At 48.4% G+C, this 26,608-nt stretch overlaps 1 protein-coding gene across 3 annotated transcripts in view; it reads left to right on the top strand.

Moving 5' to 3' along the window:
* Positions 1 to 26,608, top strand: part of Ttll11 (tubulin tyrosine ligase like 11) — a 224,135-nt gene that overhangs the window by 67,100 nt on the left and 130,427 nt on the right. For all 3 annotated transcript variants that reach the window (XM_041674424.1, XM_041674423.1, XM_041674422.1), the window contains 3 exons: positions 12,299 to 12,874; positions 21,291 to 21,386; positions 22,280 to 22,392. In XM_041674424.1, coding sequence (XP_041530358.1) covers positions 12,299 to 12,874; positions 21,291 to 21,386; positions 22,280 to 22,392 — 785 coding nt within the window. The remainder of the gene's footprint in view (positions 1 to 12,298; positions 12,875 to 21,290; positions 21,387 to 22,279; positions 22,393 to 26,608) is intronic.

Below are 26,608 nucleotides of genomic sequence, written 5' to 3'. Positions count from 1 at the left end.
CACTGCAAAAGCAAACACAGGAGGAATAGATTTGAAGGGGAAGATGAGTCCATTTGTATGTACCACATGTCGTGATGAGTCTGCAGCACAGGGCAACACTGTCCCGGAAAGAGTCCCCTGTATCCAGGGAGACTTTAATAGGGCGTGAGTAGTCCCCAGGCTTAGCATTCAAAGCCACGTGCATGTTAGTCTACTATTCTGGACACAGTTTGACGGAACTGAAGAGATGAGATGGCAGCCAGGTTCTAAGAGGTATCAGTCAAGTCCTGCTCTTGCATGTAAAGAAGTAGAAGGCAGGAGAGCGCAGGCAGAAGACTCTCGACATGTCATGATAGTGGCCCTGCCCTCGGGAGTTAGCAGTTCTCATGGGGCTGGGAGGACCTGCTAGCCACAAAGCCCATGGGTGGAGCTATTCCTTACCTCATCGTGTCCCATTTCAGCTATGCGCATGAATGTGCGTAGTTTTGTGACTTAAACTGCCAGAACATTGAGATGGAGGGCAGCTGGATGGAGTGTTACAAAGCATGACATTGATCAGTTTAATGTGTGGATTACTGAAGGAATGCAGGAGACATGGGAATGCAGGGTTAGGCGGGAGGAAGACTTGAGCCAGTGATCTCAAGTGCTCTTGACTGTAATGAAGTTGTATATACTTGGAAGTGAACTAAAGATTATTTAGCCAGTTCGTTAGCAGGAAATCCTCACAATTGGAAAAATGGCTTTAGCTGGAGGCAGATCTCACTCAGTAGTTGAGTGTTGGGTTCGGAATTGGTGTTGCTGAGAAGCTTTCTGTTATTTCACAGGAGACCAAGGGTCTCATGAGACTAGGAACCAGACTGGGAGCTTGAACGCTGGAGGGAATGGTCCTGAGGGTGTAGGAAACATGAGCTTGACATCACGAGGACCCAGCTGTGACAGTAGACAGGTCTTAATCGTTGATGGGATAGCCCAGGCATGTACTTAGACCCCAGCCAAGGTGGTTGGGATGCACCTCCAATGAGAACCCAAGGAATGTTGAGGAAACCAAGGAAGGCTAGAACAAATCAGAACAGAACTGTGTTAGGAAAATGCTAGCTAGTACTGGATTATTCTTGAACTGTTGGGAGCAGCCATCACTCTTGCGTTGGACAGACAAGGATGCTGACATCTGGAAGCTCAACAGCAGGGGTAGGTCCAGCCAGCAGTGCAGCAGCTTGGATGTGGTTTAAGCCTGTGCCCCAAGAGTGGTGCGTTGGGAGCTTGGTCCCAGCGTTACACTGCTGGGAGGTGCTGGACCTTTAAGAGGGCGGACCTCGTTAAAAGACCACGTGCTACAGAGTGAGTTCCTGAGTCACTCCTGGGATTCCTTTATGGTCATGTGATCTTTCCCTCTTGAATATGATGCTATCTGATACAAGACCTTCACCAGAGCTTATGTGGTACCCCCTGAGCCCCTGTAAGCCACATAAACCAGTTTTCTTCACAGACTACCCAGTCTACAGGAACGGAAATAGACAAGTTTTCCTAGAAAGTGTCAGTACTGAAATTTGAATTACCACCTATCAAAGCCTTGTAAAAACAAGTCTGTAGTCCTTGTTTCCCAACAGGTACTCAGATACATGACTGGGGACACGGGGAAGTGTCAGGAGCACCAGGCAGGGCTGACCACAGGGCAGATGTCCTCCATCCTTTGAGGTGCAGTATGAGGGGGCTGATGTTGAGGAGGCCCTCGGGGAAAACAGACAAACACAAAATAACTGTCTGTTTTGCTAGTTATTTGAAAGTCCTGGGCAAGTCTCCATGCCTCTTGGCCTTGGGTTCTCTGTTCATAAAGTTTGCACACAGGCACAAATGCACACTTGCGTACAGTGTGATTTTCTTCCTGAGCCTTGAAGGGCTGAGTGTGAAGGGACAGACAGTTGGATGCATGTGGCAAAGTGGAAGGAAGAGACCTGTTTGGGGGGTTGCAAACCAGGACAGCACTGTGCTGTGCATGCTGGGTAGGAACTCTGCAAGCAAGGAGGGGCCGAGGGACCAGTAGAAGCCATGGACAAGCACACATGAAGGAATGAAAGGGGATGGGACAGGGTGGGGAATGGGGCTGCTGGGGTGGGTGAGCCAGGGTTGCCCGCCAAAGGAGGGCTCCTCCATGTGAGTATGTCACACACGTGTGGCCAGCAACAACCTGAGGGAATCCTTAGTGTCGTTTCTTTTAAACCAACACTCATCTGTAATGAAACCACAGGACACTTTTTTTCTCATTTAAAAATTTTAATTTAGTAAAAAACACCAATGATAGCCTTTGCTGGAGAGGTTGTGGAGAAAGGGGTACACTCACCCATTGCTGGTGGGAATGCAAACTTGTGCAACCACTCTGGAAAGCAGTGTTTCGGTTTCTCAGGAAATTCGGGATCAACCTACCCCTGGATCCAGCAATACCACTCTTGGGAATATACCCAAGAGAGGCCCTATCATACAACAAAAGTATATGCTCAACTATGTTCATGGCAGCATTGTTTGTAATAGCCAGAACCTGGAAACAACCTAGATGCCCTTCAACGGAAGAATGGATGAAGAAAGTATGGAATATATACATATTAGAGTATTACTCAGCAGTAAAAAACAAGGACTTCTTGAATTTTGCATACAAATGGATGGAAATAGAAAACACTATCCTGAGTGAGGTAAGCCAGACCCAAAAAGAGGAACATGGGATGTACTCACTCATATTTGGTTTCTAGCCATAAATAAAGGACATTGAGCCTATAATTCATGTTCCTAGAGAAGCTAAATAAGGTGAATCCAAAGACAAACACATAGGCATCCTCAGGAATATTAACCTTCATCAGGCGATGAAAGGAGACAGAGACAGAGACCCACACGGGAGCACCGGACAGAAATCTCAAGGTCCAAATCAGGAGCAGAAGGAGACGGAGCACGAGCAAGGAACTCAGGACCACGAGGGGTGCACCCACACACTAAGACAATGGGGATGTTCTATCGGGAACTCACCAAGGCCAGCTGGCCTAGGTCTGAAAAAGCATGGGATAAATCCGGACTAGCTGAACATAGCGGACAATGAGGAATACTGAGAATTCAAGAACAACTGCAGTGGGTTTTTGATCCTACTGCACGTACTGGCTTTGTGGAAGCCTAGGCAGTTTGAATGCTCACCTTAGGAGACCTGGATAGAGGTGGGCAGTCCTTGGGCTTCCCACAGGTCAGGGAACCCTGATTGCTCTTCGAGCAGATGAGGGGGGGGGACTTGATCGGGGGAGGGGGAGGGAAATGGGAAGCGGTTGTGGGGACGAGGCAGAAATCCTTAATAAATAAATAAATTAAAAAAATAAAAAAAATAAAAAAAAGGGAAAAAAAAAAGAAAAAAAAATTTTAATTTAGGATTTCCGAACTGGAATCCTTCCAGAGTCCGTTACGGTGTCAGGCACCCGCCTTTCCACGTGGTCCATGGCCCCCTAAAGTCAGAGCTGAAGGTGTCAGGAACTACACACCAGAACAAGCTATCCTGCTTCCCAGTTTAAAATCCAGGGCTCGTCCTTGCCAGATAGCCCCTCGTGTTTTCTCTTCAGATTGGGAGAGTTACTGTATCAAAATTAATTTTCTTGAGGAAATATTGAGGAATGAGGTTACAGACGCTGAAATTAACTTCGTGGCAAGGGCTGATGATCAGTTCAGGATGACTTGGTGGAAGGGCCCCTCCCCCACTTCTTCCCAGTGATACCTGCTCTTTCCCATAGTCCCTCAATCTGTACCTGGAACAGCACCATCTCCATGACTACTGAAGCCCTAAACCCTGAGCTCTTCCTTCCTCCACCTCTCCATATCCATCTGGTTCCTAGCAACCTGCCTCTTCTCTTTCCCACCCCCCTGCCCCTGTTCAGGCCTTCAGGGTTCCTGTGACCATGACATCTTCTTATATCGGTCTCAGACCTCCTATGTGGCAGTTCTCGTGGGAGTCGGCATCCATCTCCTGCTGAAAATCTATAAGTTGTCTGCAGGTCAGCTCAGAAGATGGATGCCTCGCGATATTTGTGCCCTTTTCTGACTCCAGTTCCGGGGTGTACCCTTCTTCATTTCCCAAGATGATCTGCTCTGTGCAGCCATCATCACCTGGTGACCACACCTCTCTCCCGAACTCTAGACTCATGTCCAAGCATGGGGACTGGAATGAGAATGTCCCCCATAGGCTCTGTGTTTAAACAACTTGGTCCCCAGCTGGTGGCACTGTTCAGGGAGGTTTAAGAGGTGCAGCCTTGCTGGAAGAATGTGTCACTAGGTTTGGGGAGTTGAAAGACCCACACCATTTCTAGTTAGTGCTCCCAGCTTCCTGCTTGTGGTTTAAGGTCTGAGCTTTTAGCTTTGCTACTTCAGTCACCATGAACTCTTATCCCTCAGGAGCCATTAACCAAAATAACCTTTCTGTAAGCTGCATTGGCCATGGTGTTTTATCACAGTGGCAAAGAAGTCACTAAAACACCGACTGACAAGCACTCCCAGCTGTGTGTCCTTTGGTCCCTCTACCTGGCTCATCACCTTGCCCTGCCTCCCACTCCCCACTCCCTGCTAAATCTTCCCTGCTCTTAGTTCCCTAGCCCATATGCCCCTTGCCCTTGTCCAAGAGTAGTTTCTCGTCATTGTAACGAAACACTTGATCTAAACAACTGAAAGGAGGAAGGACCTGGTGCAGTTTTAGACTGTTAGGGGTTTAGGCCCATGATTGTCTTGCTCCACTGCTGTGGGCCTGGGATGAGGTAAACATGGCGGAGGGCAGAAGAGGAAAGCAGCTCACCTCATGTGGGTGGGCGGCAGAGAGGTGACAAGAAGGGGTCTCAGAGACCAATGTCCCCCACTAGCCTCCACTCCCATAGTGCCCCACCTCCCACTAGTCTATCCCAACTATATTTAAACATTTTTTAAATGGTTCAATTCTATGTATTCATGTGTGGGAGCATGTGCATGTGAGCAAGCATCTGTTGGGAGAGGTTGGATCCCCGAGCCAGAGTTATGGGCAGCTGCGAGCCTCTTGACATGGGTGCTGGGAACCCAGCTCTGGCTCTGCAAAAGCAGCGTGAGCTCCACACTGCTGAGCCTTTGCTCCAGCTTATCCATTCATATTCTGAGTTCATCAGTGGGATAATCTGCTGATAAAGGCAGAGCCTCAGTCTGCAGGGTCTCACTTGGGAACACTGCATACATTGGAGGAAGAGCCACTGCGACAGGAGGCTTTGGGAGCAAGCAGTTCCTATCTAAAGTGTCGCGCACTGGGTCTGTGTATTTTGCTCAACCTTCCTCCTTTCCTCCAGTTCCACTGTCTTGTTGCAGCATTTTCTCTCAGTCCTTGAACATCTGACCCAGAACATTTTCTGTCCAGGGGCTGAAAGATCATTCCATGACACGTATCAATTCTTTTCTTCCTTCTCAAAAGCACGTTAGGAAGTCCCCACCTTTAAACAGTATCACCCAGAGTCCCAGGAATGAAATTCAAGGTCCTTGCCAGTTAGGCTCACCTCTCCCACCAGAGTGTAATATATTCATTTTAGACATGGACTCTAGAATCTGACTGCCTAAGTTCGAACCCTGGTTTCCTCTCTAGTGGCTGTGTTACCTTTGGCAGTTTAATAGACATCTCTACCTCCCCACTCCCCATTCTCTGCCCTATAAAATAAGATTTTTGTTAGGATTAAATATGAGGAAATATGTAGAACAGTGCCTGACCAACAGCATCATAAGCTGTTCACTCACCCCTGTTGATGTCATGAGTGGGACCCTTGTGTAGATTGCAATTGGGTCTCCCTCACCTGTGTGTGCTGACACTGGTCCTCTCTCACCTGTGTGTGCTGACGTTGTCCTCTCTCACCTGTGTGTGCTGACGTTGTCCTCTCTCACCTGTGTGTGCTGACACTGGTCCTCTCTCACCTGTGTGTGCTGACGTTGTCCTCTCTCACCTGTGTGTGCTGACACTGGTCCTCTCTCACCTGTGTGTGCTGATGTTGTCCTCTCTCACCTGTGTGTGCTGACGTTGTCCTCTCTCACCTGTGTGTGCTGACACTGGTCCTCTCTCACCTGTGTGTGCTGACACTGGTCCTCTCTCACCTGTGTGTGCTGACACTGGTCCTCTCTCACCTGTGTGTGCTGACGTTGTCCTCTCTCACCTGTGTGTGCTGACGTTGTCCTCTCTCACCTGTGTGTGCTGACACTGGTCCTCTCTCACCTGTGTGTGCTGACGTTGCTCGCACTCACTTGCTATTCTCCAACATTGGCCGTCTCCTAAATGTCACCTACTTTCTCCTGTTTTGTCGTTTGATCAAGTTCTTTGCAGCTACCTCAGTCCACCTCCCTGTTTGCCCTTCTGATGGCCCATGTGCCCTCCCTGTCTGTCCTTGGTCACCTAAGTATCAACTGCCCTCAGTCTTAGCTGGCCTCAGAAATCATCTTGTATATCAAGTGTTGGAATTACCACAAGACTGGATCCCTGTGACCTACCCAATTTTCATTTTGTTACATCTATTTTGTCTGTCAAAGCCTTGTTTGTCCTGAAGATGCACAGCCTGTGCCTACGGCACCAAGGGCCTGGGTTATGACGGAATACAGATCCTCTGGAACGACAAAGCATGGCTCTCACTAGCTTTGACATCCCTGGTGTCATTGTAAATCAGAAGTCCCTATGCCTGCTCTCAATACTTCCTTGTGGCTTCCTAGTCCAGCTGCTGAATTCCTCCAATACTGCAGCTTGCTTCTCCCACCTACCCGGCCGACGGCCCCAAACATCCTGAGTCTCTTGCCCACACCCTGCTGTCGCATCCTGCGTGCTGGTGGTGACACACGGCATGACCTCCCAGTGTGGGTAATGTAACTTGCATGTTTGTGACACAGCCTCCAATAGAGGCGATGTCAAGATAAACCCTACTCAGCAGGTGTCAGCTAGCTGGATCCCGGGACTGGCTAATTCTAATTCTACAGGGGAGCACAGAAGAGCACAGAGGTCTGGTGATTTTCCATAGCCATACGACAGTTAGAAATGACCTGGAAACATTTAACCTAAATCCACCAAAGACTAGAGTAATAATGCAGAAAAGTTCACCAGCCTCATCTTTTTTTTCTTGTGGTGTGTGTGTGGTTTGTGTGTATGTTGTGTGGTATTGTATGAGTGGTTTGTGGTATGTGTGGTGTGTGTCTGGTGTGTGTGATGTGTATGTGGTATATTTGGTATGTGTGTGGTATATGTGGTATGTGGGTGTGTGCGTGTGTTATGTTGTGTGTGTATGGGTGTGATATGTGGTGTGAGTGCGTATAATATATGTGCTGTATGTGTGTATGTGTGTGTGATATATGTGGTGTGTGTGTGATATATGTGGAGTATGTGGTGTATGTGCTGTAGGTGGTATGTGGTATTGTGCTGTTTGTGGTGTGCGTGGTTTATGTGCTGTATGTGTGGTATGTAGGTGTATGTGGTATATTTGTTATGTGTCTGTGGTGCATGTGGTGTATATGATATATGTGGTGTGTGTCTGTGGTGTGTGTGTGATGTATGTATATGTATGGTGTGTATATGTGATGTGTGTATGTGTGTGGTGTGTGTATGTGGTATGTGTGTTTGTGGTATATTGTGGTGTGTATGTGGTGTGTGTATGTGTGTGCATGTATGTGTATGTGGTATATGGTGTGTGTGGTGCATGTGGTGTGTGTGTGTGTATGTGGTATGTGTGTTTGTGGTATATTGTGATGTGTGTACGTGTGTGCATGTGTGTGTATGTGGTATATGCGGTGTGTATGTGGTGTGTGTATGTGTGTGTATGTGGTGTGTGTGGTGCATGTGGTGTGTGTGTGTGTGCATGTGTGTGTATGTGGTATATTGTGGTGTGTATACGTGTGTGCATGTGTGTATGTGGTATATGTGGTGTGTGTGGTGCATGTGGTGTGTGTATGTGTGTGCATGTGTGTGTATGTGGTATATGTGGTGTGTGTGTGTGTGTGTGTGTGACTGTAGGCGTGCACATTTGTGCATGTGCATGTGCAGGCCAGAAACTGCTACAAGCATCTCTAGAGCTCTTTTCCACCTTAGCTTTAGAGACTGCCTGAGCTCATCGGCTCAGCTGTGCTGGCTAGTCAAGAAGCCCTGGGATCTGCCTGCCTCGGTGCTCTCTGCCCCATCCCAGTTCTGGCATCACAGGCCTGTGCCACCATGCCGGCTTTTCTCTGGTTGCTGGGGCTAGAACTCAGGTCCACACCCTTGTGCTACAGACACTCTGCCATCTGAGCCGTCTCCTTGTCCGTAGCCGCATCACTTTTCAAGTGGAAAGTTCAACGGTACAAGCCTCACCACCACCCATCTGTAGAATGTTTTAAAGTTCCTGAGCATCTGAAATGTTGACTCTAAACAACCACCACCCCAGGCCCTGGCAAACGCCCTCTACTTGTGTATTGTTAAGGATTTGACTTCTTGGGGACCTTGTATGGTGTGATCCTTCAGTACTTGCCTTTCGTATTTGGCTTGTTTCTCTGCAGAGTCCTCAAGGTTGCTGCCTTCCTAGCATTCCCTTCCATTTTAAGGCTAATAATATCCCATTTAAGTAATTGTTGGAAATTTGAACAGCCTGTCTTTCCCAGACGCCTTTCCAAAATATCCACTAGGGGGCAGTAAAAGATGCAGAAAATTTCAATAAGCCTCCTGAGTTGAGTGCCAAGCAAGCTGGCCTAGGCATCCTGTCTGTATCTCTCTCAGCCATCCGTGTATACAGTTACAAGATAATGGATTTCACATCCGAAAGTAGAGCTGGATAAGCCAGAGATACCATCAGCTGTAGCTTCAGAGCCGTCTTCCTCGCACTCTGGCAAACACTAAGGTGTAGAACTTCATTTCCAATAGTAGCTTCAGAATCACATATCCAGGTCTCAGCTGAAATCAAGTCAAAATTTTCAGTGGGAGGTGAGGGTAAGGGTGAAGGTGGGGCCTAGAGAGAGAAACTGTATTTAACATGAGTCGTTGGAGGGAACGCCAGAAGTCAGAAGACTTTGGGGGGGGGGGGAGTGGTGCATGTGTGTGTGTGTGTGTGTGCGTGCGCGCGTGTTTGTGTAGACCAGAGGTCAAAGCCAGATGTCTTTCTCAGTTGCGCTCCCCTCTTCTGTTTTTGAGGCAGGGTCTCTCACTGAGCCTGGAGCTCAGCAGCTCATGTAGAGTGGCTCACGGGCGAGCCCCAGGCATCCCCCTGTCTCTGTCTCCCTGGTGCTGAGATTACAGGCTTACACCAGCATGTCCAGCTTTTTGTGGGAGATCAAACTTGGGTCCTGCTAGCATGGCAGTTGCTGTGATGACTGAGCCAGGCTGTGGCACTTGACTCTGATCGCACTAGGAACCCAGACACAGGTTTGAAACTGGTGCATCCCAGGCAGCTCAGGGTCCATAGAGCAGTTGTTCTGAGACAGCCATCTTTAGGGTGAGGTCGGAGCCCCCAGATGTCAGCAGTGTCTGACCTAGCAAGAGAGCCTTTCCTACAGCAGTCAGAAAACAGGTCTTGGATTTTACCTTAGCAAAAGTAAAAATGGCCAGGTGAACCTGAGGTGGGACCAAGAGACCTGGCTTCTCATCCTAGCTGCCCACTAGCCAGCTAGGGGACCCAAGGCGAGTCCTGTCTCCTCTCTGGGCCTCAGCCTCCCCTTTGAGTTATAGGTGGATGGCATGATGTCCATCTGCAAGGATCCTTTCAGTTCAGAAAATTCAATGATTCTATTAGAATTAATAATCTTGATTTGTAGTGACGACTCTGGCAAAGAGCAGGAAAAAACATACAACAATGTAATAAATGACAGGGATTATTGACCATGTAGTTTAATTTATTTAAGCCACATACCCCGAATTCAAAGAAGAAAATATCACTCCTGATAATATATTGAACTGTTAGTATCATTGGCCTGGAAAAGGCTTTCCAGAGGCAGAAATTACCCATCAGGGCAAACTTGGCATTTTTCACTGGCTGATGCATTTGTCCGTCACACTCATAGTTACTGTAAAGGCCATGCATGTGGATGCCCTGGATGAATATTAAATAACGACATAAACATCAAGGTCACCATTGCAGGAAAGGCTCTGTGGAGGACCTGAGAGGCGGATTGATCTTTTGTGAAGTTCCATTCCAGAACCCTGCTGACGTGGAGGAAGCAGTTGATGGAGCCATTATTAAGGCTCTAGATGTCTCTCCATTGTTAAGGATCTTTTACAAGCCCGAGGAATCAGCAAAAGCTTCAGTTAGAAATATAGGCCAGTCAGAGAGATAAGTACATTCCAGAGTGCAGATGGCCTGGGTCAGGCTTACACAGCGAAGGCAAAGGCTGACGGGAGGCCAGCCCTTAACCATCAACACCTCTGCCAGCCTGCCGGGCACTGCTCTTAGTGACAGCTCAGAACAGAGCTTCTGTCCCGGGAGCTGCAGGGAGCAAGGTGACCCCTACCCCTCTGTTCTCTTCACGCGTCCCCACTGAAGACCTCCTCCCTCAACATCTCAGTCTTCTGCTTCCGTAGCTTCCCAAAGCACCCCAACACGGACGGACGTCTGGATGTCTCTCCCGGTCGGTTTGTAAAGAATAGAACACATGTCTTTCAGCTCCACTGTCCAATGTCAAGATGCTGGTAGCTGGTGAGGGACCTTTTCCTGCATCACAAGGTGGCAAAGAGCATCACAGGATGCGACATGGCAAATGTGCCAGGGGACAGTGGAGAGGTGTGGTCGCTCTTCATTTCTTATGAAGCCACAAGCCTCCATTCTCATAGCTTCCTCAGCTTTGCCTGCCGAGTTTCCACCTTGAGATACCATTTGCCTGCTGAGTTTCCACCTTGAGATATCATTCATATATACATACAGGGATTAAATTTCCGGCATGTGAGCTCCGAAAGAATACCATGAAGCCACAGCCTGGAGGACACAGTTACCTGTAAATCATACACAACCAAGGGTTTCGATCTGAATTCTGGCCAAGTGCCTGGAACATCATGAGAGTGTCCTGCTGACCCAGATCAGGGAGGAAGGCAAATGCTGCAGCAGACAGAACCTAATTCTCAAAAGGGTCAAACAGGTCGGAGGATGGGCCAAGTCTGTGAGACACCCTTAACAAACCAGAAAACCCTTTCTCATGTGCTGACTCGGGGTGGCTGAGCTTAGGGCTTTGTACATTTCGGTCGATCACGTCTCTGTATTATCCCATTGAAGGGTGAAAGGAATATGGGGGAAGGCACAGGGCTTCCGAGTCCTCAGTCCCAACTCTGCCACCTCCCCAGTTGAACTGGTAAGTTACTCTATCTTTGAAAATGATAGTGGTCGGGCTTTCGTCCCTCACATGTCAGCTTTTGTGTTCTTAGTCTGCTACATTTATTTTCTCATTGAGTCCTCAGCCCAATATCAGTCCTGGAGCTGAGAATGTAGCTCAGCTGGATGCATGCTTGCCCAGCTTGCACAGAGGTGGCTCAGCTGGACGCATGCTTGCCCAGCTTGCACAGAGGTGGCTCTGCTGGATGCATGCTTGCCCAGCTTGCACAGAGGTGGCTCAGCTGGACGCATGCTTGCCCAACTTGCACAGAGGTGGCTCAGCTGGACGCATGCTTGCCCAGCTTGCACAGAGGTGGCTCAGCTGGACGCATGCTTGCCCAGCTTGCACAGAGGTGGCTCAGCTGGACGCATGCTTGCCTAGCTTGCACAGAGTCCAGCAACACATGTGCCAGGTGTGATGTTTGCTCATCTATAATCCCAGCACTTGGCAGGTGAAGAGCTCAAGGTCATCCCTAGCTACAGAGCAAGTTCAAAGCCAGGTTAGACAAGGTACCCTGTCTCAAAACAAAGAAGATTCAGAAAAAGAAGATAGTTTTAGTTCTATGTAGCAGTTATGGAAGGTAGAAATAATTTGCGCCGTAAGTGACAGTCAGGATTTGAACCCAGGCAGGCTTCTTCCTCTCACACATAGCAGCTGCATCTCTCTCTAACAGCCTTGTTTTCTGGGAGGGTTTGATGAAGTAATGTGTGTAAAGTGCCGAATACGCGCCTGCCATGTCACGGGCACTCACAGATTGCATCAAGCCACTGTCATTGTTACTAGTTCCATGACTTGTACAAGAATACAACTGAGAATGTGACTTGAACTCAGGTCTTATGGTTGCGTTTCTAATCCATGTTCCGCCTCCCCCTAGAGTAGAAGACTGAGGACGGATCCATGTCATGGTACCCCAGGATAGTGTCATCTCAGTGGAAGACACCCAGTGAGCACTGGGGAACCGGGATCCTGACGCAACATTAAAGGTTCTTTCCCTCCCTCCCAGGTTCGGATGGTGAAAGATGGTGACCCGACCTGGAAGCCCACCTTTATTGTGAAACCAGACAGCGGTTGTCAGGGCGATGGAATCTACCTCATTAAAGATCCCAATGACATCCGCATGACTGGGGCCCTCCAGAACAGGCCAGCAGTGGTCCAGGAGTACATCTGTAAGCCTCTCCTTATTGACAAGCTCAAGTTTGACATCCGTCTGTACGTCCTGCTCAAGTCCTTGGAGCCCTTAGAGATTTATATAGCCAAAGATGGACTCTCTAGATTTTGTACAGAGCCGTATCACGAGCCGAACCCCCAGAACCTGCACCACGTCTTCATGCACTTGACCAACTACTCGCTCAACATCCACAGCAGCAAGTTCGTCCACTCTGACAACGCCAGTACGGGCAGCAAGAGGACTTTCTCTAGCATTCTCTGTAGACTCTCTTCCAAAGGCATTGATATCAAGAAGGTCTGGTCTGACATCATCTCCTTGGTGATCAAGACTGTCATTGCCCTGACTCCGGAGCTCAAAGTTTTCTACCAATCAGACATCCCTACAGGGAGGCCAGGGCCCACCTGCTTCCAGGTAACCGTACCAGCTTCCACCCGCTATGGGATGCAGGATGGGGCAGGATGGCCAGATGCGGGGATATAGGAGGTAACCGCCTCAGGCTTTTGAAACCTTTAGTCAACTTCCAACTTTCTCTCTCCAATAAGGGAGGGCAAGCCACTCCCCTCTTTGAACCATAGATCTGTAGGATTCGTACAGTCTTCACTCATCGAAGAGTTGTTACACCTACCTAGTAGGAGGTCAGGTATTGTAGAATTCTGCTGCCCGATGCCAAGAATCCATAGTGGGAGAAAGAGCCACTAAGATGCAACTAATGGAGTATTACAAGTGATAGAATCAAATAGGAAATGGAGCAAGTGCTATGGGACTGTGGACCCATCTACCATTCCTGACTGAGTCCAGGATGGCTCCTTGAAACTTAGCTAAGAAACAGCAGGGAAGAGTGCACTGGGATGGCCACAGAATGTTCTAGGTGGAGACATGTTGCCTTGGAGGTAAGAGGGAAGCCTGGTGTGTCTGAGATGCCAAAAGAAGTTCACTGTGGCTACGGTTGGGGTTAAGGCCCAGATGAGGGATGTGAGAGACAGTGAAGAGGGAAAGTAGGTTAGGACCAAGTGGTGGAGTACCCAAGGGCAGTGGCGACCACCAGAGGGCTATAAACAGATTCCGCTCATGTTATATTTTCAGATTCCCAAGTACACAGTTCCTTGTTCTGTGGGTTAGGGCTGAGTCAAGGCTGGCTGCAAGATTGCAATGAGATCAATGCTTCTGTGTAATCAGAAGATGCTGCCTCTGAGGAGAGAGGTCTTGGTAGGCATGGAGAGACTAGGTAACACTGGGTGCCATCTGAGAGGCTGACTGACTAGACCTGGAGAAAGAGAAGAGATGGTAGCTAGAGAAGAGGAGCTAAGATGGAGACACATGTCTTGGGCCCTGTGTAGCAGCTGAAAGGAGAGGTTGATACAAGTTGATGTTTGGGCTGGCGTCCAGGAGAGACAGGGAGGTCTAAGAGAGAACTGAGAACTCACCCACAGCAGCACCGGAAGGCAAACGTGTCAGAAATGTCCAGGAAGACGGACTCAGAGAACACCTGGGCATGGGCTGCAGCCTCAGACGCTGCCAGGAGGCCAAGACCATCCTGAAGTCTGTCCCTTATGTTCACTGACACTTCCTGGGGAGTCTAGCAAGAACTAACTGTCTTGGGCAATCAGCCAGTCTGTGAGGGGGAAGAAAATGGGGAATGGTTTGAAACAGCTTTTAAGAACATGGATGTCAGGGATGAGACAGGGGCATGGAGACCAGGCACTCACTTTGCTGCCACCAGATCTGTTAGAACAGGCCAGCCAAGATGAGCCTCTGGGATCCACTCCAGCAGAGCTGTGCAGTGTGTGTGTGTGTGTGTGTGTGTGTGTGTGTGTGTGTGTAAGTGTGTAATGAAAGAACAGAAGATGATACTTGTAGTGGTCACACTGACCCACTGCCTGGCCCCTATTAGCATCTCCTCCCTATGCCACTCCCCAGCCTGTCCTCGACACGACCACTTTCTGAACCTTATTGCTGACCATTTCTTCGATTTTTAGAACTATACGCGGTCATGCACGAATGTCCCCTAGACAAGACACTGTCTTATTTGACTTGCTTCTGAGCTTCCTAAAATCCCTGGTGTGAAGTCCTGTCCCCTGAAGCACTTACAGCCTCACGAGTGGCATTCCAAAGGTCTATCCGACTGCTGGGGCCGCTGGCGGCTTCGCTTGCACTGGTGTGTTAAGTTTGCACATATGTTTGTCGCTTTTTCTGTCATGGAAGATCAGTGTTTCCTGACTGTGCTAGGAGGGTCACAATAAGGAGCAGGCATGAGGAGAGGGATTGGAGCAATGTCTCTCCCAGGGGTGGGAACTGAGGCAGTGTGAGAAGCAGGAAGTGGTAATTGTCCTCTAGAGTCCCACCCATGATCCCAGGGCCCCCATGCCTTCGGTTCCTTCGGAAACACATGCCTAGGTGTGTTCAATAGCCATGAAGACAAGGTTAGGAAGGGCAGGTGAGGAGGACTTCAAGGCATGCTGGAGCAAAGAAGTCCTGACCAAGGCCACCACAAAGGGAGGGCAGAGAGGCCCTGTGATGTGGTCACACACAGGGCTGATCCCTGAGGACTGTGTGGCCAGGCCTGTTTGGTAGTGATAGCTATTCTAGGAGCATGATATGGGGTCAGGCAAGTATGGCCAAACCACAGAGCCCCAGGATGGCCAAAGTAGCAGCAGGGAGAGCTGGGATGGTCATTTGCACGTCTTGCAGTAGACAGGCAGCAACAAGCAGCCTTCGGGGTGGGGGCAGGGCCAGTTGTAGAGAACTGAAGGCCCAGACACAGAGCTGCTGCTGATTTGGTCAGGTCACATCTAGCAGATGGGCCCAAGGTCTCGGACCTTTTGCTACTGCTCTCTGAGGAGACAGCTCCATGTGTGCTGGTGTCTTTCTTACCATCAGTGCCACTGGGGTTCTCTCTGTACACTCACACCCGATGGGCGCATTGGGAAGTGATGTGCGTGAAAATGCTTTAACAAGGTATCCAGTGGTACCCGCTGACCATTTGTTGGCAAGGGAGAGGAACTGGCATCCTACTCCCTACCCAGGCCACTCCTATATTTGTGTGTGAGTGTGTGTGTGTGTGTGTGTGTTACTTTTCAGGATGCTCCTAGCTGGGCTCCAGATAGCTGAGCAGAATTAGAACAGGTTTGGGCCATAGTATCCATTTGCCATGTGACCTGTCCTAAGTCACATGACTTTTCAGGAGCACAGTTTCCTCATCTGCCTGGCAGGGTTGATATCCAACTCACATGAGATAAGGGCTGCGAAGCAAACTGTCGAGACGCTGCACAAACACAAGAAGTTATTTCTTTGCTAGGTAGCCCTTGTAGTAGGCTAGGCAAGATGGCAGCACTGCAGAACATAAGCTCCAGCCAACCAAATTACACTCATCTGGGGCATGTGGCTACGACCCTGTTCCAGCCATGACCACAGTAATGACTTGGAAAATGTGGCAGCCAAGCAACAGCTGGCACAGCTCAGCTGTGGTCGGATCTCCCATAGTCTGCTGCTGAGAAACACAGCTGCCCGGTCATTCCAGCCCATTCTGTGTCATAGTCCAGGCAGCTGAGCCGCAGAGCCTCCTGGCTGCTGACTTAAGGGCAGCAGTGTGACCCTGACTTAAACGTCAAGGTCATCCAAGGTGTAGTCAATCGCGTGACAGAAACACACGCAGAGAAAAGGCTTCTGCTCGGCTCCCACGGTTCTTCTCGCTCTGTGGCTTAGTCTGTATACTTTTCCTGCTCCCCACATCTAATTCTGCCCTTGGCCATGACCCTTCTGTTGGATGTCTAGAATTATATCTTTTCTAAGGCCTAGCATGATCCTCTTTCTCTCTGTGCCCTCTTCCTTACCCCACAGCCCAGACACTCGACCAGACAGAAACAGAATCGGTGAGGTGGTAATGGGGGTTTCCTCCTCAGCATAGTGGGTTTGAGTTCCCCCCAGCTCCCTCTTACAGCAACCGCTGCTGGCGAGCTTGATAAGCCATCCTTTCCTAGTCTGGGTTTCCTTACCCACAAGGAGTGAACATGCTCGTAAGCTACACCCCAGAGCTGTTGCATGCTCTAGTAAGAGCTGTGTGGAGCAGCCCCTAACACACAGCAGTCCCTTAGGTTGGATGTTTATTACATTGGTTCCTATGACAACAGTTCTCACACCTGACCCCAGGGCAGGACCTTGAAGTTAGGTAAATTTGGGCAACCTTTCTCATTTTAATGTTAACTGGGATGTTGGTATTGCGAGGTTTGGCTCACTAGCTTCCTGTGCCTCAACCGTTGTTCTCCCAAACCAGATCTGCATCCCTTCCCTTGGGCACCACCAGTGCTGTCCTGGTTGGGTTGTCGGTTCTCTGCTGCCCTGGCCAGCCTGCTCTGCTCTCTCCTGTTCCATGGTTCTGATAGTCAGTGCCTCCCGAAGAGGTTTAGACCACTCTCTGTGATACCTTCCTTGACCACTATGATAGTTAAGTTGTTTTTTTCCTCTGGAATCTAGCACGCTCCCTGGGTTCCGACCGAGATAAAGCCTAAGCTAGGTATGGGCCTGTGGCTAAGGCCCAGGCAAGGTCAGTGCCTCTAAGGGAAACTCCATTTAGTGTGGAAGACTCACAATGACAATCACAGCTCCTTGTAGGTCATGCTGTCCAAAGGCACGCACAGCATCAGGGGACAGTTAACTGCCCAGCTGAAGGCTCCCAGAGGAGGTGATGCCTACGTGAATACAAGGCATGAGAGGTTTGCGCAGCAGATAGTGAGGGGTTCACATTCTCCCAGATTTCCTGCAACCTTACTGGCTGTTCCTCCTGAGCCCCTTCCCTGGACCTGTCAATACTGGAGCCCACTAGGGATGGATTCTGGAAATTTGTCTTTGTATATCTACATCACTTCCTTAACCATCTCATCCTGCCCTGTGTGTGGCTTTAGGGACCAGTCACACGCTCTTGATTCTGAAATTCATATTGCTAATCTTGACCTCTGCTTGAGCTCCAGACCGAAATATCCCATTGCCCACTTAGACTTCCTATTAGAACAGTCAGTGGACACCAAACACTTACCAGGCTCAAAATCAGATTCTTGTCTTCCCTCCTAGGGCCTGCTGTCCTCCACCCTTCCTATTCCAGCAAACAAGCAGCATTCACATAGACCAGAAACTGCTAGTCTTAAGGTTAGCTAAGCTATCTTTAGCTCTTCCACCCCCTTCTTGCCACATGCAACCCACAAACAACCCTGCAGTAGCCAACAAGAACCTTTACAAGTCATATTACAAACCCTCCCTGGTCCTCCCACCCTCCTTACCATATTCCTGGGTTCTAACCTTGCTGTCACTTTAGCTTGCTTGTGGTCCTCTCTTCTCTAAAATGTGAGGCCTGGAGACAGTAGCAGTGTTGAGTTGCTTTGTTTCTTGTGCCTAGAATATGGGGTCTCCTAGAAGGAGGAACTAGATAAGATTAGGGATTTTTCAAAAAAGAAAAAAAAACATAAATGTCTCTTTCTGGAAATGTAGCATATTAAAAGTACGTCAGTGTTGATCCAATCTGGCTCCTTCCAAAAGAACATCATCTTGAGAAGTTGTAGACCAAGAAACTTCCAGACTTTATAATAATTTATTTGCCAGCTCAGACATTCTGGGATTTCAATGGCAAGATCCAACTCTAAGTTCTTCCCAGTCCTGGGAATCTGAAAGACCTTGGTACTGGGTATTTTATCATCAGACTTTCTGAGAGGAAAACAATCCAGATGTCCTTGAACTTAAAAAAAGTATCGTTTGACCTCCCTTAAACACATAATGTGGTCAGAGCTATGCAGAGCTCATTCCACGGTGTGCTGTGTCTGATGGTACATGGTTATAGCATGCATTCAGGAAGTATCACACTAATGAATGGATGAAAGTTCTTTTCCCGTTTACAAATGAGGACAGCGGGGCCTAGAGCCACCAAGGACCTTGACTTCAGTCACAAGTTAGAGGCAGAGCTGAAGATGAGCATCTCCTGTGACTGCACAGCATGGCACTGCCATCTCCTGTCGGTGGACTTAGTTGGAAACTGCAGAGAGCTAAGTGATAGTTGACCTTCTATATGGAGAGCACAGTCCTAGGGTCACTAAGCGTAGTTGACCTTCTATAGGAGAGTACAGTCCTAGGCTCACTAAGTTCACCTTCTATGGGAGAGCACAGTCCTGGGGTCACTAAGCGTAGTTGACCTTCTGTAGGAGAGTACAGTCCTAGGCTCACTAAGTTCACCTTCTATAGGAGAGCACAGTCCTAGGCTCACTTTGCATAACCGTTATTGATGGTCCTGCAGGGCTTCTATGTTAGACCCATTTCTCAATGAGGGCATGGGTACAGAGAAGCTAAACACCTTCCCAAAAGCCTGTTAAAGAGCTAATGGGAAAGAGTGAGCTGAGACCGGAACCCAGGACTTTCTAACTCCAAAGCATTCCTGTGGAAGATTCAATCTATTCAAAACCATGCACTTCAGATTCTTAAATAGTCGGCCCTGGTGGGTACCAACAAATTCATTGGAAGAGGTTTCCATGCTCTTTCTCTAGTTCTCAACTGATGTGGGATGTCTTTCTGTATATGTGTTGCTTTTATTGGTTGATAAAATAAAACTGTTTGGTCAATGGCTTAGCAGAGTAGAAGCCAGGAGCAGGAAATCAGAACAGAGATAGAGAGAATAGTCGAGTCAGGAAGACACCATGTAGCTGCCGAAGGAGGAGGACAGACGCCAGAAACTTAGCGGTAAGCCAGAGCCTCGTGGAGATACACAGATTAATAGAAAAGGGTTAATTTAAGATGTAAGAGTTAGTTAATAAGAAACCTGAGCCAAACAGTGTTGTAATTAATATAATTTTGTGTGAGTATTCTGGTCTGAGTAGTCGGGAGACAAAGGAGCGATCTCTGTTTACTCTCAACATCCCCTTCACATTCACTAGTCCACTGGGCATGGAACAGAAAAGCCTAATCAGGTTTGAAAAAGTGGAACTCCATACTTCTGAGATGCAGCAGGATGTCCAGGGCTGGCACAGTTGGTCAGCCACTGTCCTCAGCCTTATCTGCAGCACAAGGCTCAGGCCAGGTCCAAAGTCACACTCCTGGTGTCACCAGCCTCCCGAGGGCCTCATCACTCACAGCCCTGTGCTTTTTGGATTATCACAGCCGCTTGTCATTTATTATTCCACAGATCTCTCATCCATGCAGCATTTTCTACTGATTTCCATCCCTTCCTGTTCAGGACCTCGGAAAGAAAAATAGTACAAGGGCGATTTTTCCAGCTCCTCATCCTGATTGCCCTTCACTGAGACATAAGTTCATCTTGAATCATTCCCAAAAATGGTCATCCAGACTTTGATTTCATTAATATAGATGAAGCTACAGTTTGATAATTATCATTTAAATAATGCATATTCTCTATGGATGAGCAAATGGTTTCCTCTCATCTTTCCCTCTGGAGTCCGTAGAGGAAGAGGAGTCTATACCATATCTTTTTTCTTTTTTGCCCTTTTCTACCTTATTTATTTATTTAGTTAGTTTTTTGAGACTCTGGGGTTGTATCAATTATGTTAGAAGTTTTCTAATGTTAACACTTCTAGAGAATCTGAGGTCCATGTAGTTCAAGTCTGAATCTCATTCGGAAGGATCTTTAGGATGCAGAGTCAGTCAGATGAAGGACTGTGTGAGAGGAGGGCAAGATGCACATGGCAGTGTGTCTAATGGAAGAACTTGTAAGAACTTCAGAAGCCAGGTGTCGCAGTCAAGCACAGGTGTACAGCAGTGAGCCTTGAGTGCAGGGTTGGCCTGTGGCGGTGACCCGTGAGGTCGTGGCACAGGGGTCCACATTCTAGCTTAGTCTCATGCTCTGGTGTCACCATCTGAAAACTGCTAATGCTCATCTTACACTGGAGGCACATGTGATTAGTCCTGTTTGGGCATGAAAGCTAACACCCCCACTCACTAGGTAGGCAGGACTGAGGACCCATAATCATTTTGGGGGTTCAAATTCTGCTCCCTTCTAAGAGTGTCTTCATAGGATCTAATGGAACTGTGAATCTTTGGTGCATTGTATAACTCATACTGTGTGTGCGTGTGCGCGTGTGTGTGTAGCACGCACAACCATAGGGATCCTAGGAGCAGGAAAATGGGGTGGTGATTGGCACCCCCCAGTGTCTTATTTTCCAAATATTTCCCCCTTCTTTCAACTCTCTCTCTCTCTCTCTCTCTCTCTCTCTCTCTCTCTCTCTCTCTCACACACACACACACACACACACACACACACACACACATACCAAAAGGTTATATCAGATTCACCCAAGGAGGGTAATTGATGTTTCCCAAACACATTTGCTCACATTCTGCTCTGAGAAATTTTAACAGCAGGCACGGCCTAGAGGACGAGCTACTTCTCAATCCTTACAAAACACTCATGTGTGCTCCAGGCTAAGAGAGGTGGCCTTAGGTTTCCAGAGATGTAGCCAGGAAGTAACCTAACAGAAGAGAGTAGACCGAAAGCCTGGGAGAGGAATTGGTGGACTGCTGGTGATCCTTAACATGATAAAAACGTGTTGAAGAGGCCAGAGGGCATCATTTCATGGCACTTGGGATGACAGCTGGTCCTGAGATGCACTGTGGGACTGCATCTGTTACCAAGGTTTCCATAAAAAATTCTACTATCCATTTGGTCTAACAAGTACACCCAGAGGAGCAAGGGCTGTGGAGGAGGAGGCCAGGGTCAAGGCCAAGGTTGGAGCCCGAGTTTGAATTTATTTTCGCTTTAATGACCCTAATACCATACTCAATTCCTGAGAAGAAATTGTGGCCAGAGGGAGTAATTCTGAATTATGTTTGCTCTGCCCAGATTCTAGGCTTTGACATCCTTCTGATGAAAAACCTGAAGCCTATGCTACTTGAAGTGAATGCAAACCCCAGCATGAGAATTGAGCATGAATACGAAGTAAGTGATCGCATCATCCCCTGGACTGTGGACCTGTGAGGCGGCCCCTTAACTGCCCAAGACTTGCCATCCTCAGAATTTCACAACTAAATTCCGTTCAAGTCAAATAATTTTAGTTCTGTCGAGCTCCAAAGAGAGTCTATTAATATAAGACCTTTCCGACCCATGGTAATTTCCCAGCATACCATTCTTCTCATTTTAAAGGTGGGAAACTTAGGAGCGGCTGAGCCTTTCCATCCATTGTGACATGAACTAATTAGTTAGCCTCAGGAGATGAGCTGACTGAAATTCTGTAATGTGAGTTAGCCATGCCGGCATGCTTGGCCACTAAGATAAACAGTACATTTAACAATGCTCATGCTGTACCCCCACAAAGGCTGCCAAGGAGTCAGAGGAAATCGCCCTAAAATTCCTACTGGGCTTTTTGGGGTATTAACTGGATTCTTTTAATTTTCTTAAGCCCTTCCCACATTCCCAGGTCATACATAATGAGTGTGTATAATTTTGATAATCCAAAAAGCACAGGGCTAAGACCAGGCATAGTACTGCACATCTGTAACCCCAGGCGTCCAGAGGGCAGGGCAGAGCAATCACAAGTTCAAGGCCATCCTCAGCTACACATCAAGTTGGCAGCCAGCCTGGGCTAACAAAATAAAACCTTAACCAATAACAATAAAATCACAGTGCTGTTAATTTTTTGGTGTGGGTTTTGTGGATTTATAAAAGGTGATTTCATATTTAAGCTAAGATTAAGGAGTGTTAAAACCCCTTTCTGTGGATTTGCCAAGGCCAGATGCATGATTGCACAATCATTGAGCTAGATGCGGTACGCAGGGATAAGCATCAGAAGTGGGTCACAGTTCAGCTCTGACTTGGAATCCTTACCTTCCAAGCTCTCTCCAGGGGTGTTTGAAAATATCCCCAGCCTGGTGGATGAAGAGGTGAAGGTGGCCGTGATCAGAGACACGCTGCGCCTCATGAATCCTCTGAAGAAGAAAGAGATGCAGTAAGTCTTATGTCGCTCATTTCTGCTGATTCTTTCATTTCTCTATGTGTCCTAAGCAGGCGAAGGAACTTCTTGAAATCTAAGTGAATAAATCACTTTTTTATTTCACAAATAGTCCCAGGCAACCAGCAGCTCAAAATCAGGAGTGGTCGGGAACACCGCTCAGTGGTAGAGAATGTGTGAGACCCACGTCCAATTCCCAGCACTACAACCAATCAGCCAACCAAACAATCGATACACAAATAGAACCAGGAATTACATCACAGTTGTGATTCAGTGCTAAATCCCCATGGTTATCCACATCTGGAGGTGCCCACCAAGCTCCCCCTTCCCTCGGCCGCCCATGGGGACATGAAGGAAAGGATGTATGTCCCTGCCTCAGCCTTCTGCAGTCATCCTAGGTATGAAGAACTTTTCACTCGGCGATTTGTTCTGTTTGTCCCCCACCACACAGGCATTCCAGGTACATGCTGACTGATCAGCATCTGCCTAGCTTTTAGGCAGAACCCGAAGGCAGGCATTTCAGGAACTTCTCATACCTGTGATGTGTCAGATGGCCCCAAAGCTCCCAGACATGTCAGCATTTGCCAGCTGTGAGACAAGAGGAATGCTCACTTCCCCGGCCCAGTTCCTGTTTGTGTTCCTACACAGCAGTGCTTCTCACCCTTGAGTGCACTTAGAGAATGCCAGCGCAAGGGCCTCACCTTCATCGGTTCTGCACAGTGTTGTGACCGTGGCTTGGAGATTTGTCCACAGACGTCTGTAGGTTCTCTAGATGCTGCATCTTGGCAGCTGTGGTTGAGCAACCGCACCTTGTAAGAAATGTCAGGCAGGCTGGCTGGTCCCTGCTTCCTGATCTCTTCTGAGAGCAACTCACCATTCTGGCGGCAGCCCAGGAACCTTCACCTGTGGTTTGCAAAGGACAGTTGTGCAGGTGGGGCCACCATGGACTTCTGCTCTAGAGGTGATGTCCCTGGGCCACAAAGTCCTCTGAGCACCTCGGGCCCGACAGCAGGCAGATGATACGGCCACTGACTAAACATGTTCAGCTGCTCTCACCCCTTACCCCTCAGAACAAACACTGAGCTGTAATTTAGTTAGATTAAGTGCAATAAAGCACACTCCGTAAAGATCTCTTCTGTGATGCTTATTGATTCCAGCGATCAAGATGAGATCCCAAGAGAGTTTGTGCTCTATGCAGAGAGAAGTGGGTGGCTTTCTGTGGCATGGGGGTGCAGATTATTTTAGGATGACCTTAACACATTGCTATTCTGACTTCACTGGAACAAGAAGTTAAAATAGTGTGGCCTGAGCATACTTTTAAAATTTCAGTTTTTCTTTTGAAAATTTCCTAAGTGAGTACTATATTACATCATTTTCATCCCTTCCTCACCTGCTCCAGCTCATCATCTGTCCTTCCTATTACTCCATCTCAATATCAGTAACTATTGTACAGATAAAAATCTACCAAGTGTGTTAGTGTTGCTGTTATACATGTGTGTTTAGGACTGGGGTTGGAGCGCCTACCAGAGGCCTTCTCTATGGCCACGCGGTCCTGAATGTACCCTGCCTCCTCAGAGCTCAGACCCTAGGCAGAGTGAGGGCTGGCTAGTGCTCACAGGGAGGCTGAGCATTCTGAGATCTCTGACCTCTGTCACGCAACCCAGAAGACTCAGAGGTCCCGCCCTTCACACTAAAAGCCCGAAGACAGAGCTTGCTTTTCCCTGTCCTTGTTTCACGTTACCTATACAATCCATATGAGCTGAAGGTCCCAGTGGAGCCTGGGACCATTGACTGGCAGGGATGAGAGGGGCATTTTATAACTTATCAAGTCATAAGTAGCCGCGTCTCATTTTTAACATAGAAAGCATTGCTGCTGTATCTAGGAGCAGAATTTCAGGACTCTGGCTTCCTTTCTATTCTAGAAGCCCTTTCATTTTCCACTTTCTCACCAGCGGCGAGAGGAGGTGTATAGAAAGCTAAATGCCATTTCCTGGTTTTTCCCTTACTTTCATTTTATATTACTTTGTTTTTAGCCAGCAATGGTCACCCATGAGAGCATGTTGGGATCGGCCAGGTGCAGTACTATCCACGCAGTTACTGTTGGGCTCACTTCACCAGGTTCCAGGCTGAATTAATTCTCAGTAGTCCCTATGGCTTGAGATAACTGGACAAAGCCCAGGGCGGATGGCCCAGGAAAATATGCAGGACTGTGGAGCCAAAAACTGTGGCTGCTGTTCTGAGACCACGCCACTCCCGCTGTGCTGAGTGACATCACAGTAGCATCCCAGGCCCGAACTTGTCCGGAAAAAGCAAAGTTTTCATTTATTTTTGCTCTTGTCTGTTTGTAATTTGAGTTGGAGCGCACTATGAAGTCCAGGCAGGCCTTGAACTCTCAATCCTCCTGTCTCTCTCTGTCTTCCTAGAGGCAGAGGAATTAGAGGTGTGTGTCACCGTGCCCAGTTCTAGAGCTCGTGGCTGGGCCTTGTTAGCTCCTGGCTGGGTGTTTGTCATCAAAACAGCCGAAGTGAGGTTCCCTTGACCTATGCAATCTTAATTAACAAGCAGATGACCAAGCCCCTCAGCCCCAAGACTTCTCTGAAGAGGTGCAGAAGAATCATTAGAAAGGCTCCAACATGTGCCGGTGCACCCTGCACCTCCATACACCCCTAAAATCGTGCACTCCGCACCTCCGTACACCCGGCACCTCCATGTACCTCCGCACCTCCGTGTACCCCACACCTCCGTGCAACCTGCACCTCCATACACCCCTAACCTCCGTGCACTCCGCACCTCCGTACACCCGACACCTCCATGTACCTCCGCACCTCCGTGTACCCCAAACCCCGTGAACCCCGCACCTCCGTACACCCAGCACCTCGTGTACCTCCGCACCTCCGTGTACCCCACACCTCCGTGTACCTCCGCACCTCCATACACCCCTAACCTTTGTTCACCCCGCACCTCCGTACACCCGACACCACCTCCGTGTACCCCACACCCCGTGCACCCCGCACCTCCGTACACCCGGCACCTCCGTGTACCCTGCACCTCCGCACACCCTGGAACCTGTAGCCCGCGGGACCTGTCTTGGTGAGGCTGACAGCAGTCACAGGTGTTCTGTGGCAGAGGAGCCTGACCCTGCTGACCTCCTTCCAAACAGAGTCAACAGCACTTTGTTTGCTGGGCACGATGATTTATGCCTATAGTCCCAACACGCGGAGGCTGATGGGGTTGCCATAAATTCAAGGAAAACCTGTGCTACCAAATGAATTCCAGCCACGCCTGGGCTACAGAATGAGACACTATCTCAAAAACAAACAAACAAAGTGCTTTCTTTTGAGCCTAACAAATGGCATTCAGTCTTTCTTCTGAGGTGAGCTACTCCTAAGTGCTTCAGAGAGTTGCTTGGCTGTCTTTTCTACATAGCAGAAAATAACATGTAAATAAAAGAAAGATGAGCACATTCAAGTGAAACAACTTAGTGGGCATGTTTTTGTTGGTTTGGTCTTGTTTTTTGAGGCAGAGTCTCCCTGTGTAGTCTAGCCTCCTGGGTGCTGGAGTCGTAGGTGACTGCCACTACACTGTTGACAGCAGGGGCTCTCTATGCTCATTTTACTGATACGGGACAGGGAGCAAACAGAGTGACCATTAGCTGTTACTTCCCTTTCTTGAGGAATTGTGAGTTTAAAACTAATGTGTCCTAAATTAGAGGCAGTGAGATTACGGTGGACTGTCGCTGGTGCTGGAGAGGGCTGCCGTGGAGGAGAGATGTTTCCAGGCGCAGGGTGTCACTGGGACATGTGTGTTTGAGACGCTAGGGGAAACAGCCTTTAGAGTGAAGAAGGGGGATGGCTATTACAAGAGAACTAAGTTAACGAAAATCTTCATTACTGGCTACGATTTGCATCCTGGGGCTCGGAGGAGTAACCCTCAGCACGTGGGAATGCGATGCTGACCCTCATCTCTAGAGTAAAATTAACAGACTATAAATTTAATGCGTATATACTTCGGGGGACTGGGGTGTAGCTCAATGATAGAACAGTTGCCTAGCATATATGAGGCCTTAGATGTGATCTTTAGCACCCCCTCCCCCAAAAGAATACAATTCACTAAATATCACAGTGTTGTAGGGACATCATTCCACTTAGCTCCAAAAATTTTTGACTTTCCGTGAGAAACCCATCCCTGTATGCACTGCTGCCTCTCCACATTT

This window comes from Microtus oregoni, unplaced genomic scaffold (assembly GCF_018167655.1).
Source record: "Microtus oregoni isolate MIOR12 unplaced genomic scaffold, Mior012 000025F_ref0000491, whole genome shotgun sequence".
Lineage (NCBI taxonomy): Eukaryota > Metazoa > Chordata > Mammalia > Rodentia > Cricetidae > Microtus > Microtus oregoni.
This window is presented reverse-complemented; position numbering and strand designations above follow the sequence as displayed.